This window comes from Natator depressus, chromosome 8 (genome assembly GCF_965152275.1).
Source record: "Natator depressus isolate rNatDep1 chromosome 8, rNatDep2.hap1, whole genome shotgun sequence".
Taxonomy (NCBI): domain Eukaryota; kingdom Metazoa; phylum Chordata; order Testudines; family Cheloniidae; genus Natator; species Natator depressus.
In genome coordinates this window covers 83979968-83994654 of record NC_134241.1, presented here as the reverse complement: position 1 = coordinate 83994654, position 14687 = coordinate 83979968, and the positions used below count along the sequence as shown (strand labels likewise).

General features: G+C 41.2%; 1 protein-coding gene across 4 annotated transcripts in view; it reads left to right on the top strand.

Moving 5' to 3' along the window:
• The window catches only part of TNNI3K (TNNI3 interacting kinase), a 166550-nt gene that overhangs the window by 109012 nt on the left and 42851 nt on the right, over nucleotides 1-14687 (top strand). For all 4 annotated transcript variants that reach the window (XM_074961531.1, XM_074961530.1, XM_074961529.1 and 1 more), the window contains one exon: nucleotides 12612-12721. In XM_074961531.1, coding sequence (XP_074817632.1) covers nucleotides 12612-12721 — 110 coding nt within the window. The remainder of the gene's footprint in view (nucleotides 1-12611; nucleotides 12722-14687) is intronic.

Here is a 14687-nt window from a genome sequence, read left to right as displayed (position 1 = left end):
ATTTTCTGATATTCTTTAAGTTTGAAGTGAATTAATTAATTTATTTATGAAATCCTGTAGAAGTAACCTATCCCTTATTCCTCTCGACCACATTTTTTTAAGTGGAATTTCACTAATCACTTCTTTTTGAAAACAATTGAGGTAATTATTTTTCTTTTATATATATATATTGCTGCTTCACTATTTGATTTAGGCCAGGCCTGGAACTGGAAGTACCAAACATCACATGACAGTTTGTCTTGGAGCCAAAAGCAGGAATTGCAGAAGCTCTTGTAAGAATATCTAGACTCATGTGACTTCTAGTCTGATTTTCAGAACAAAGAGTTTGAGATAAGTTCAGATTAGCATCTCAAGGTTCACCCATCAGTAGTTTTCATCAGTCTCTCTTTCCATTGCCTGACTTTAGCTTGGCCATATTAAGCAGCAGAGAGTAATACCCATCAATTCAGTTTCTTAGCAGCATCGTAGCAACTGTAGCATCTCGGAAGTCCTGCTTCCAAGCCTGCTAAGGAATGGATGTCCACTCTATTGCTGTCCACCCTTACTGAGTTTCAGTAGCTGTGCAAAATCATCCTCGGTTCTGTTACTTCATCGTCTGCTCTGTCTCTTTTTTTTCCCACTCCTTTACCTCCTCCTCCACCAAACACCTTTTCTAGCACAGGCTCTGTACACAGTAGCCACACATTGCTCCCTATCTTGGCTTATGCACTGAGGCATGGTACCATGGTACTTTTTTGGGTAATGCACCTGTTTTTCCTGAATTGCAAAGTGCAGTTTATTCATTTCCCCTTACTGCGCAGTATGTTCCAGGCAGGAAGATAACATCTTGGTGTTTCATGCTATTCTGCATCCTGGCGATGGTGGCAATAAATCCTACATTACTATATGCTGATATAGTATTAACTTTTAATTGGAAATTCACTAGAATCCATCAATGCTAAAAACATCACCTGGGTTGAGATATCTATGTATTTCTTGTAAATCTTCACATTCTTGATGTTCCATGGTATTAACCACTTTTGGGTAACTCTACACATTGCTATTTAACCCTGCTTCCTCTGTGTGAAATTCACCCCTACACAGAGCATTCATGAAAAGTTTTCCACACCAGTTAAATCCTGTTTCAACTCTGAGGGGTTGTCTACACTACCCGCCGGATCCAGCGGGGGTCGATTTATTGTGTCTAGTATAGACACGATAAATTGACCGCTGAGCACTCTCCCGTCGACTCCGGTACTCCACCAGAACGAGAAGTGCAAGCGGAGTCAACGGGAGAACATTAGCTGTCGACTTACCGCAGTGAAGACACCGCAGTAAGTTGATCTCAGTACATCGACTTCAGCTACACTATTCACATAACTGAAGTTGCATATCTTAGTTCGACCCCGCGTGGTACTGTAGACAAGCCCTGAGGATGAAAATCCCTAATGGGCATAGGGCCAGCACAAGTGCAGTGTACCACTTAAACCCATAAATGAGATTAAGGCTATAGTTACACTACAAAGTTAAATCGATTTAAATTACGTTGACATACAGCCACCTCTGTAATTAAACCACTGTTGCATATCCACACTATCTTTCTTGTATTGGCAGAATGCATCCAAAGTAGCAGCTCTGGCATCGACACAGAGAGCAGTGCACCATGGGTAGCTCTAATACCCAGCTTAAGAAGTGAGGAGAGCTAAGGCGAAGAATTATCGAACGAAAGTGGAATTTATTGGAGATGTGGGGGAGGACTCCTTGCTAAGTGAATTAACCCAAACAGTAACAGCTCCTTTTCTTTTTCTTGTATCTATTTCTTCTCTAGCAGTCATGCTGTGGTAGCCACACATAAACACTCCACATTTCCCTATTCTAAGTGTAAATCCTTTGATTCCTGTTTGATTAGGCTTTCTTGTCCTGTCTTTCTCTCCTTAACAGAGGGTGCTTAACTTTTCAGGGCTTTATTTCTGATACATTTAAAGTTACATTTATTGATCTCAGAGTCTGGCACTATTTTTGGTGTTTGTTGGAGGAAGTTTCCCTGTTCCCTTTCCTCTGAGATCTTATTAAATCCAGATTCATTTCTCTTCTGCCCTCTGTACAATTATGCTACTTTTACAAACCTTTGGAGGTCTTCACACTGTTCAGAAAGTCAGCTTCTATTATACAGACGGTGTAGCTGTCATTAGCATCAATAACAAGGGGCATTCCAATTCAGTATATAGTGTGGAATTTCTAAACGGCACTAGCTATTTATAGCTTCCCAGTCATTCATTTCTATCTCTGCTGACATTTGAATATAGTCGTCAGATATCTGACTCAATCCTACTTCAGTTTCTAGTAATATACACCATTAATTGTCAACCCAGATTCCAAACCTGAATCTCATCCCTCCATTTTCTCTCTCCGCCCATTGCAGTACCTTGTTTTCTAACCATGTAATTGAAGATCCAGAGTGCGCCATCTAGGACATAGCTCCAGTGCCCTGTAGCCCAAATCTTCATCTCCTTCTGCATGACATGACCATTCCTGCCATTTATCCCATTTCATTCTGAGTTAACCATTTGTCTACTGTATAAGATACCAGATGTGTGAGGAAAACACTCCTGCTATACTAGGTATATCATCAGTATTCCACTGTACATAAGCTAGAGCACAATACAGCAACAAAATGGTGTAGAGATGTATACCTTGCTGATCAGCAGCTACCAGGGTGATGGCAGCATTTTAAGTAGATAGATGAATAGGAGGAAGAACAAAAGAAAGGGGAACATGAATCCCATGTGTGATGGGGTGCCCAGGGTGCAGCCTGGGACTGTGGGACTGCTGTGCCCACTTGAACTCTCTCCAGCTTGGGCTGTCTCTCACAGTGCCTTGCTACTCACCAGTAGCAAACCTCTCCAGGTACTGTTATCACTCAGCACAACCACATGTGGAGCCCCACACCCAGCTTTATTGCATGACTGCTCCCAGAGCCACTCATGAATCACACAGGGAAAGGCATCAGCCAAATCCTCCCAGCTCCTAGCACTGTACCTCAGATTTATACAAAATTTGCACACATACAAAATGGGAAATGACTGCCTAGGAAGGAGTACTACGGAAAGGGATCTTGGCATCATAGTGGACCATAAGTTAAATATGAGTCAACAGTGTAACCCTGTTGCAAAAAAAGCGAACATCATTCTGGGATGTATTAGCAGGAGCGTTGTAAGTAAGACACGAGAAGTAGTTCTTCCACTCTACTCTGTGCTGATTAGGCCTCAACTGGAGTATTGGCACTACAAAAGATGTAGAGAAATTGGAGAAAGTCCAGAGAAGAGCAACAAAAATGATTAAAGGTCTAGAAAACATGACCTATAAGGGAAGATTGAAAAAATTAGGTTTGTTTAGTCTGGAAAAGAAGAGACTGGGAGGGTTCATTATAACAGTTTTCAAGTACATAAAAGGTTGTTACAAGGAGGAGGAAGAAAAATTGTTCTTCTTAACCTCTGAGGATAGGACAAGAAGCAATGGGCTTAAATTGCAGCAAGGGAGATTTAGGTTGGACATTAGGGAAAAAATTTCTAACTGTCATTGTGGTTAAGCACTGGAATAAATTGCCTTGGGAGGTTGTGGAATCTCCATCATTGGAGATTTTTAAGAGCAGTTTAGACAAACACCTGTCAGGAATAGTCTAGGTTGGGGTGGCCAGAGCCAGAGCCACTTCAGAAGTTAATATGCAACTCCTTGGTTAGGCACCGACTCCAGGGCTGGAGCTATAGGCACCAACTTTCCAGTGTGCCAGGGGGTGCTCACTGCTCAACCCCTGGCTCTGCCACAGGCCCTACCCCCAGTCCACCCCTTCCCACCCCGTCCTCTGATCCTGCAGTGCCCTCACTCCTCCCCCTCCCTCCCAGAGCCTTCTGCATGCCACGACACAGCTGATTGGGAGGTGCAGCGAGGGAGGGGGAGGCGCTAATCGGTGGAGCTGCTGGTGGGTGGGAGATGCTGGGAGCAGGGTCGGAGAGCTTATGAGGGGCTGCTGACGTATTACTGTGGCTCTTTGGCAATGTACATTGGTAAATTCTGGCTCCTTCTGAGGCTCAGGTTGGCCAACCCTGGTCTAGGTAATACCTAGTCCTGTCATCAGTGCAGGGGACTAGACTAAGGTCCCTTCCAGTCCTATGATTCTATGATTCTATGAATATACCGTCTTGCACTGCTCAAGACAAGCAGTGCAAATTTATTCATTCACCACTTCATGGGGGAGGTTTAGATTGGATATTAGGAAAAACTTTTTCACTAAGAGGGTGGTGAAACACTGGAATGCGTTACCTAGGGAGGTGATAGAATCTCCTTCCTTAGAGGTTTTTAAGGTCAGGCTTGACAAAGCCCTGGCTGGGATGATTTAACTGGGAATTGGTCCTGCTTCGAGCAGGGGGTTGGACTAGATGACCTTCTGGGGTCCCTTCCAACCCTGATATTCTATGATTCTATGATTCTATGAATGGAAAGTGGACATACACCTCTACAACGGATAGATTTTAAGTGATTATAAGTGATAGGCAAAAAGTCAGAGTTAGTTACCAAAAGAAAAGTAAATATAAGCATGGAGTCTAAACTCTCACCCCATTAGACTGGGCAACATCTAGATTAAGCAGTTTTTCTCACCCCACTGGATATTGCAGTTCATAGTACACAGATTTCACCTTTGAATTCTTGGCCTCCTCGCTTGGAGTCTCAAGTCTTCAGTGTCCTTGTTGCTTGCAGCATAGGTGGGGCAGGAGAAAAGGCCAAGCATGGGGCCCCCCTGTTCTGTTTTATATCCTCAGTCCCATGTGCTTGTAGAACACAAGCCCAGACATGTCTCGGCATTGCTGAGTCCCAAGCAAGACTGAGCAGTTCCCCTGGTGTGGCCTCATGCAGGTGAGTCATTGAATTGTGGCTCCCTTACTGGACAATGGCTGTTGATGGGTTGTTTGACACTCCACCTGGGCATTGATTACTCTCCTTGCTGTTGTCTCTGGGGGGCTAATATCTGGCTGATACCCCAACTTATAGCATGTTTTAGTGAAAACCATACAACACAATTCTCATAACTTCATATGCATTAATGATATACATATATGGATAGAAAAATGACTTTCAGCAGATCATAACCTTTCCCCGATACCTCACACTGCCTGCTATATATGCAAGATCACACTCATATAAAAATGAGGAACATGGGGATTACAGGGCTCTCACCCAAGATACAGAATGTCACACCATGTTTCCGAAAGGTGTCATGATTTAATTTTTCTTCCCTGTCTGGTATTCTTTTCTTTGGTACTTTTTATTCCTGTTTATCTTCACCTGCTGAACCACATGCCCCTTCAGCTAGATGAGCAGGGTTCATTGCTTTCTGCTTCTGTTCTTGCAGCTCCTCACAAGTCCATTTTCAGTCCCGTTTATTTTGACTCCTTCTAAATCAGTGCCCTTTCTATAGTCTCTTTTTGATGACTCCCTGCTTACCAACTAAAAGATCTCCCTCTCTTTGTTTGAACCCCATCTTAAAATGTACTTCCACAAGGCCTTTCAGTAGTAAGTGTTGGCCTAATTCTACTCCCATTAAAGTCAATGAGCACTTTTGAAAATCTCATCCATCACCATCATTGTTACCCTTACATAACACTTAGATTTTTCAAAACATCAACTAATTAACCCTCCCAACTGCTCTGTAAGGTAGGGGAATTGTATTATCCCCAGTTTACAGTTGGGGAAACTAAGACAGAAAATGAAAGGATTTGCACAAGGCCACAAATCAGGTCAGTGTCAGACTGAGGATTAGAACTCAGTAGTTCCTGGCTTATAGCCTCTGCTCCTGGACTCCACTGCCTCTCAAACCATACTGCCTAAGAAATGTATAGTATATTTAAATATGAAAACTATGTTTGAACTTCATTTTGTACATCTGATTTAGGGCCATATCTTGCAAACACCTATTGTGGGGATCAGGCATCTTTCATAGCCTATATACAAATTCCACCCTCATTATTCCATAAATTCAGATGAGTGTTTAAAACATAAATCCCATATTTTTCACCAACTATACATTTTAAGATGTTGAGAGGTACATTTTCTTTTTAAACATTTTTGTATGCTGTCTGTGAAGTTCTGTAGCTTTACTTACATACTCTTAACCTTCCCTCTGTCTAATATTGACCTTTGTACATGCACAGAAGTATGGGAAGCCATTAAGGTCAAGTACATTGGAATACTTAGATGTTGGAAAGAATACCTAACTATAAAACTTAGCACTTGTAAAATCTATACATCACGCTTTGAAATGGATGTTGTCTTTGCAGTAATAGCACCTCTATATCCTCTAGTGTATCAAGTGTATTATCCAATTCAGTAAGGGTATGCTCTATACAGTATTAGATATCCATTTTTCAGATTGTATAAAGAGTCTCACGGCTATTGAATCAAAATCACTCCTTATTTTATCAAATGGAGCATCTATTGAATCAAATGGAATCCCCAGTGAAATCATTTCAGTATTAAGTCAAATATAATATTTGTTGAATACCATATCATGTAATTCTATAGTACCAAAGACTGCAGCACGTCCCATGGTCAGTAATGAAAAACTACTGTATGTGCTCAACAATGCCAACTCCCAAAACTGGTGAGATAACAGTATACGATATAGAACTGAAATAATTATACTGAGGAGTTATCAGAAAATGCACTCATTGCTAGTATATAATGAGCACAGAAGTGATCTCTGCTCTAAGGACCTTATAATCTAAGGCCCAGTCTATACTACAGTTACACTAGAGCTAGGGAACCTGGTTACAACTCATTGTCCCTTTACCAATATGATTAAAGTCCAGTCTACCCTACCTATTAAAGCCATGTTTGTAACCAGTTTAGGGGACAACTGAATTATACAACCAAACATGGCTGAATTTGTAGTGAAGACAAGCCATAAAGGCCGTATTTTGCAAACACCTATTAGTGCATGTCCAGGAGTAATAAACAGGAGTTTTGGCTGCAGATCCAGTGCTTAACCTAGAGGGTCTTGATGAGTGGCGTATTTGGTCTGTCATTATCTGGACAGATGCAAAGATGGAAAACTGCTATATTAAAAAGAAGAAAACAGTGTCTAGAAAGGATTTAGATTTTATGCCCATCAGAACAATGTGGTAGTGTTTATCAGTCATATAAGGAGTTTGTTGGATAGTTAAAGATCAGTTGTGAAGGCGAATTGCACTTAACAAATGATATAAATCAAAGATTAAACAATTGAGAGCACCGGAGTAGCTTCTCTTTGAAATCTTGAGTGCTCTGTTGCCATAAAGAAGTCAGTTTGTTCTTTGAGGCAGGACTGTGGGGGCACAGAGTGTTGCTGTCTATCTAAACATCTATTGTTCTTTCTATCTTAATTATTTAATCAGTGTTATCCATATAGCACTGTCATAAAAATGAAGGGAAGGGTAACCACCTTTCTGTATACAATGCTATAAAATCCCTCCTGGCCAGAGGCAAAACCCTTTCACATGTAAAGGGTTAAGAAGCTAAGATAACCTCGCTGACACCTGACCAAAATGACCAATGAGGAGACAAGATACTTTCAAATCGGGAGGGGGGGAAAACGAAGGGTCTGTCTGTCTGTGTGATGTTGTTGCCGGGAACAGATCAGGAATGCAGACTGAGAACTTCTGTAAAGTTAGTAAGTAATCTAGCTAGAAATGCGTTAGATTTCCTTTTGTTTAATGGCTGGTAAAATACGCTGTGCTGAATGGAATGTATATTCCTGTTTTTGTGTCTTTTTGTAACTTAAGGTTTTGCCTAGAGGGATTCTCTATGTTTTGAATCTGATTACCCTGTAAGTTATTTACCATCCTGATTTTACAGAGGTGATTCTTTTACCTTTTCTGTAATTAAAATTCTTCTTTTAAGAATCTGATTGATTTTTCATTGGTCTTAAGATCCAAGGGTTTGGGTCTGTGTTCACCTGCACAAATTGGTGAGGATTCTTATCAAGCCTTCCCCAGGAAAGGGGGTGTAGGGCTTGGAGGGATATTTGGGGGGGAAGACGTCTCCAAGTGGGCTCTTTCCTGTTCTTTGTTTAACACGCTTGGTGGCGGCAGCATAGGGTCCAAGGACAAGGCAAAGTTTGTACCTTGGGGAAGTTTTTAACCTCAGCTGGTAAGAATAAGCTTAGGGGGTCTTTCATGCAGGTCCCCAAATCTGTACCCTAGAGTTCAGAGTGGGGAAGGAACCTTGACAAGCACCAACCACTGTTCATCTCTGTGATGATCTGGAGTAGGAAACACCAGCAGTAGAAATAGATGACAACTAATACACTAAGGTGAAATCTTGACCCCATTGAAGTGAATGGGAGTTTTGTCATTGGCTTTATTGGAATCAGAATTTCACCCCACAGCTGGGAAAGTCTAGGTCCAGATCCACATCTGAACTCTGCAGCTGCCCTGTATTTCTATAACAGACTGAGCCTAAACCCTAAATCCAGACACTTGCTGCATTTTGAGGAGATTGGCTATAGAGCTGCACTCTGAGGCTCAGGCCCATCTTTAAACAGAAGATAGGATAGAATTTTGAAAATTGCAAGGAGAAAACAAATTGTCTTGAGGACCACATCCTCTTCTCCCCTTGCTTCATTTCCCCCATCTTCTGGTGTGAGTCAAGCAGAGTATGAAGCTGGTGCCCTCTGGGAGCTTTTACCCTCTGAAGAGTATTCTGTCCTTTTTTGTGTCCTAACAAGTTGTTGCTTCCCGTTGCCATCCCACACCACTTTTCTGAAGACCAGTGGCTTAGTTCTCTACCCAAGTCTGTTGTCCTTGTCATGATTCTCCATTTTAAAAATACCCTGTAGCATTTTTAGGTGCTATTCAAAGTCAGCAGTAGATGTGGGCAGATGGCTGATGGGCAACATCCCTAGCTTCAGAGAGTTCATGTAAGGCCTTGGAGGAAGGAAAGCATCCTAATGTGGTACAAGGCCCTCTTGAATAGTTTTCTCATATACAAATTTATTCTGGCCCAGGCCTGTGAACCAGCTTTCAGTATATTTACGGGAAGAATTTAAAAGCACAGTGTCACAAATATTTTAAAACTATGGATGTGAAACTGGAAGCAGAAACTGAACACATATGTCCTGCCTGGCCCATAAGAGCCCCACTATTATGGGAGCATGACTGCACAGGAAAACTGGCTGTGTCATAGAATCATAGAAATGTAGGGCTGGAAGGGACCTTGAGAGGTCATCTAATCCAGTCCCCTGCACTCAAGGCAGGACTAGGTAATAACTAGACCATTCCTGACAGGTGTTTGTCTAATCTGTTTTTTAAAACATCCAGTGACAGAGATTCCACAACCTTTCTAGGCAATTTGTTCCAGAGCTTAACCACCCGGACAGTTGAGAAGTTTTTCCTAATGTCCAGCCTAAACCTCCCTTACTGCAATTTAAGCCCATTGCTTCTTGTCCTATCTTCAGAGGTTAACGAGAACATTTTTTCACCCTCCTCCTTGTAACAACCTTTTATGTACTTGAAGACTGTTATCATGTCCCCTCCTCAAGCTTCTCTTCTCCAGACTAAACAAACCCAATTTTTTCAATCTTTTTTCATGTTTTCTACGCCTTTAATCATTTTTGTTGCTCTCCACTCTCTAATTTTTCCACATCTTTCCTGAAATGTGGTAACCAGAATTATATGCAATACTCCAGATGAGGCCTTATCAGTACAGAGTGGAGCGGAAGAATTACTTCTTGCATCTTGCTTACAAAACTCCTGCTAATACATCCCATAATGATACTTTTTTTTTTACAACAGTGCTACATTGTTGCCTCATCTTTAGCTACAACCTACAGAACCCTTTCTGCAGTTCTCCTTCCTAGGCAGTCATTTCCCATTTTGTATATGTGCAACTGATTATTCCCTCCTAACTGGAGGACTTTGCATTTTTCTGTGTTAAATTTCATCCTGTTTAATCTTGTTTTGTGTCTTGGCCTTTTTAACTTTGTCCCTACATACCTGTGTTGTTTGTTTGTATTCATCCTTTATAATTTGACCTAGTTTCCACTTTTTGTAGGACTCCTTTTTGAGTTTCAGATTATTGAAGATCTCCTGGTGAAAGCCACAGTGGTCTCGTGCCATAGTTCCTGTCTTTCCTATGAGGTGGGATAGTTGCTCTTGTGCCCTTAAGAACATCTGTTTGAAAAACTGCCAACTCTCTCAAACTGTTTTTCCTCTTACAGTTGCTTCCCATGGGATCTTATCTACCAACTCCCTGAGTTTGCTAAAGTTTGCCATCTTGAAATCTATTGTCTTTATTCTGCTGTTCTCCGTCCTACTATTCCTTGGAATCATGAACTCTATCATTTCATGATCACTTTCACCCAAGCTGCCTTCCACTTTCAAATTCTCAACTAGTTTCTCTTCCCTATTTGTCAGAATCAAATCTAGAACAGCCTCCCCCCTAGTTGTTTTCTCCACCTTCTGAAATAAAAAATTGTCTCCAATACATTCCGGGAACTTGTTGGATAATCTGTGCCCTGCTGTATTTATTTTCCAACAGGTGTCTGGGCAGCTGATATCCCCCATCAACACCACGTCCTGTGCTTTGGATGATTTTGTTAGTTGTTTAAAAAAAACTACAGCCACCTCTTCTTCCTGGTTAGGTGGTCTATAGTAGCCCCCTACCCTGACATCACCATTGTTTGTTATCCCTTTTAGACTTACGCAGAGACTTTCAACACATCTATTTCCTATTTCCATCTCTGTCTCAGTCCAAGTGTATACATCTTTGATATGTCATCAGTTTTTAATAATGTGAACAGCGTTCCACAGTCAAAAGGCTGACTTTTCAATACAACTGTTCCCTCGGTTTTAGTAAAAAAAAATGTATTCCTTACTATCTCCAATTGTTTATCATTTCAATAGAAAGGTTCGTGTAACATATGGAAAAGAGACTATTCCCGATTAAAATCTATGGTATTTCACATAACTTATATATAAACCTGTTTTTTCATTGTTATAAAATTCTATAGGACTCTTTCAAAGTATCTGCATGACAGTTCATGCAAGTATTTCTATGAATTTCCATGACAGTTTCTCTTTCTATGAACACCCTTGAGAACAAAAAATCCTATTACTAATGACTATGGGAAATGAATAAAAGAGGTGAAATAAGATCCAAAAATTTGCAATTTTTATTAAAATTGATGTTTATCGATGCTTTTTTTGCATTGTGCATGTAGTTCTGTTTACACACACACACATACTGTCCTCTGTGTGTGTGTGCATGGTATGATAAGAGTGTGTATGTGTGTGTGTATGATACACACACATAGAGGGAGAGAGAGATCACAGTACTCCATGTGTGTATGTATATATCATACCATGAGTAGCCCACTTGTGTCAACCTAAATTTTGGGGTGTTCTTCTATCCCTAATAGATAGCACAGTCTTCCTGTAGTATATTGTGGGAAAAGCGAAGGAGAGTGTGGATAGATAGATAGTAGGTTATATTTATTTTTCATTAACATCTTTTTTTCCCCATCTGCTCTGATTCACTGTCTCTCCTAAGCAGAACATGAACCCAGTAATGTTTGAATCACACTTTCAAACCCACGTTAGAATGGGATCAAAATTAGGCAAAATGTGTTTGCCCATCCCTACTGCTATATTTCACAGAATATATCTGATATTAACATTCTGAAACTTCATTACAGTGACAAAGATTCCAATGAGAACAGACAATGGCACAAATTAATCTATTCTTGTGACAAAGACTGTAATGAGAATGGGACATGGTTAAAAAAAATTAAACCATTCTTGTTACAATCTCAAGATTGCAATCTCCTGGTCCCCCTCAGATGCTATATACTCCAGTGATGTATCACTTTATCATGTCAGTTTAACAAAGAATTTTACTTAGCTCTTGCTATGAGGCTGTCATACATTTGCTTTGACTTTCCACAGCTAAACTGTTTTAAAAGAATGCAGTGGGATTAATTATGTTTTTAAAATCACTGTATATATAAACAAAATTAGAAAAACATTCTGGCAGTTTTTTCTTAGTCATCTGCAACTAGCACATATAAAAAGGCACTCAGATTTTTTTGTTGTTGCTGTTGTTTTTTGTTAAATGAATGCTTGGAATTACTTTTAGTCTTCAGCCATACCAGAGCTAACTATAGGTTATTTTAGGAAGTCAGACTCTGGCACCAATTTATCTGTAAGTCAAATGCATCTAATGCATGTTATTGAAAGCTGCTCGGTCATTCTCTCTTTATTATTATGTCATGTGTGAGATGAGGGTCAACTGATATTTTTTTCAGAGGTTATTGTTTAAGGGTTTACACCTGAATCAGATCATTTTCAGCCAGGCTAAACATCGGCAGAAATGTGTTAACATCAGTGCAGGGCAGCTGGTTGTTTTAACCCAGTGCATTAAAAATAGTGCTTTCATGGTTTTGAAAGCTTCTTTGACCCACTCCGTTTGCAAGTTTAATACTTAAGCATTTCCATCTGTTCAGATCTGTTTTTCATTCAAATACTAAAGTAAAATGTGTTGGCATATGAATATTTTTTATATCTGAATCGTAATTAAGCTTTATTATACTGTTTAATTTGTAGCTGCAGCAGCAGCAGATATGGCCTATCATCACATCCGGCCTCCAATAGGGTATTCAATTCCCAAGCCCATATCATCACTGTTAATGAGGGGCTGGAATGCGTGTCCTGAGGTAAGTGCTCCCACTTCTTTAACCTATGAAGTGGTGATTACTAATGTTTGTCATGTGTAAATGGCTATTTTGCCAAGAGCCTCAGAGAGAAGATGAGCAGGTGCGTATTTTTATTTTTGCCACCTTCCATTTCTCTGGCTTTAGAAGGCTCCTAGTTGTTATGGTGACCTGGCAATATAGAAAGCTCTACGACAGAAAGGCTCACACTTGTTTTGAGGAGTCTCTTACAAATGAATTCCTGAGGACAAATCTCTATCCCAGCATAAACCTCTGAGGAGAATACTGATTCAGGCTTGGAATTTATGTCAGTATAACTACATCGCTTGGGGTGTGCTGAATGACCCTAGCCCCCGGTGTAGGCAGAGCTACATCAAATAGAGGGCTTCTTCCATCGGCATAGCTACCACCTCTCAGGGAGGGAGAGTACCTAGACTGGTGGGAGAAGTTATCCTGTCAGCGTAGGAGTGTCTTCACTAAGCCCTACAGCAGCAGCATTGTATATGTAGACAAGCCCCCAGTGTCATGAAACAATGCAGGCTGGGGCTCCCTTCACAAAGAAACCTAACTGGTATCATAATTAACATCTTCTGTTTTGATTCCTAAGTATAAGCTGGGTATCTGTATCGGTAAATGACTTTAAATCTTCAAGGCCAAGCTCTGGGACTCTAGCTCCCCATTCCTGCAAGCTATTCTGCACTGGCAGACCCCGAGCCTTACTGACTTCAGTAGGGCTCTAAGAGGGCACAGGGGATCACCACTGCAGAACAGATTGAAAGAAATGGGTCTCAGGATTTGACCAGGTATGTAAGTGCCCACATACTATGTGCTAGATATCTATCTAAGGTATCTAGATGGTGTGGAGTATCTGAGCACCTTGCCATATTAATCCTCCCAGCATTCCTGTTAGGTAGGAAAGTGCAATTATCCCCATTTTATAGATGGAGAACTGAGGCCCAGAGAGGCCAAGCGACTTGCTCAAGGTCGCAAAGGAAGTCTGTGACAGAGCAGGGACTTGAACCCAGATCTCCCAAGTTCTAGGCTTGTGCTCCTAATCACTGGACCATCCTTCCTCCTCAGGGACTATGCCCCTGACTCATAACCTAGATGCCTTTCTGAGACACCATTCAGAGAACACTTGCAGACAGGCAGACAGCTTCTAAAGCAGTCTCTCAGTGGTTTTAGAGAAGACAGAAAGAAGGACGGACACTTTGCTCTCTCGATCCCCTCTCTGAGCTTGGCTTCTGCATAGCCCATAAGCACGATTTTGCTCTTACAACTTCTCATTTGGGGCTAAATTGTAACTTGGCCTGTGTGGGCATATGAGGGAGTAAGGACTCCCATTATACCTCTGTGTAGGCTGCCTGAACCGGCAGTGTGGGCCCATATGGGTAAGAGAGCACTGTTTACTCCACCCTCCATCGCAGGTGGTTGGAGAGTGGGCTGGGAGGGGTGAGGAGTGGGCAGGACCTTGGCTCTAGAAGTCCTCCTCCATGCACTAGCAAACACAGCTGATCCTGTTTAACAGGTTTAGTATTTATTGCTGACATAAGCCATCAGCCAACTGCTATACCTCTACTCCGGAGCAAGGTGGTAGTAAGGAAGGATTTGAGACTCAACAGCATGTCTCTGAGTCACAAAGCCTCCTACGGCTAATAGGAGGGTAATGTTGCTCATGCACCACCCTTGCTCAGGGCGGTGCCTAAAGTCTCAATCGAGTCCTTAATTTGTTTAATATTTGAACTTCACATATAAAAGATATTGACAGTAAAGATGTGAAGGCAATCTGGGTAGATATACCATACATCTGCTACACACTGACTACTTGTGGGGGATGCTAAACACACCTTTCCTTTTGCTCATTGTGCTTACTTTATGGTTAGGGTTTTTCTGCTCTGTTTTGTTTTCCAGTCCCAAATGAATCATATGCTTTGGCTTTCTACTGGGTGGGAGAAGGAATATTTTATTT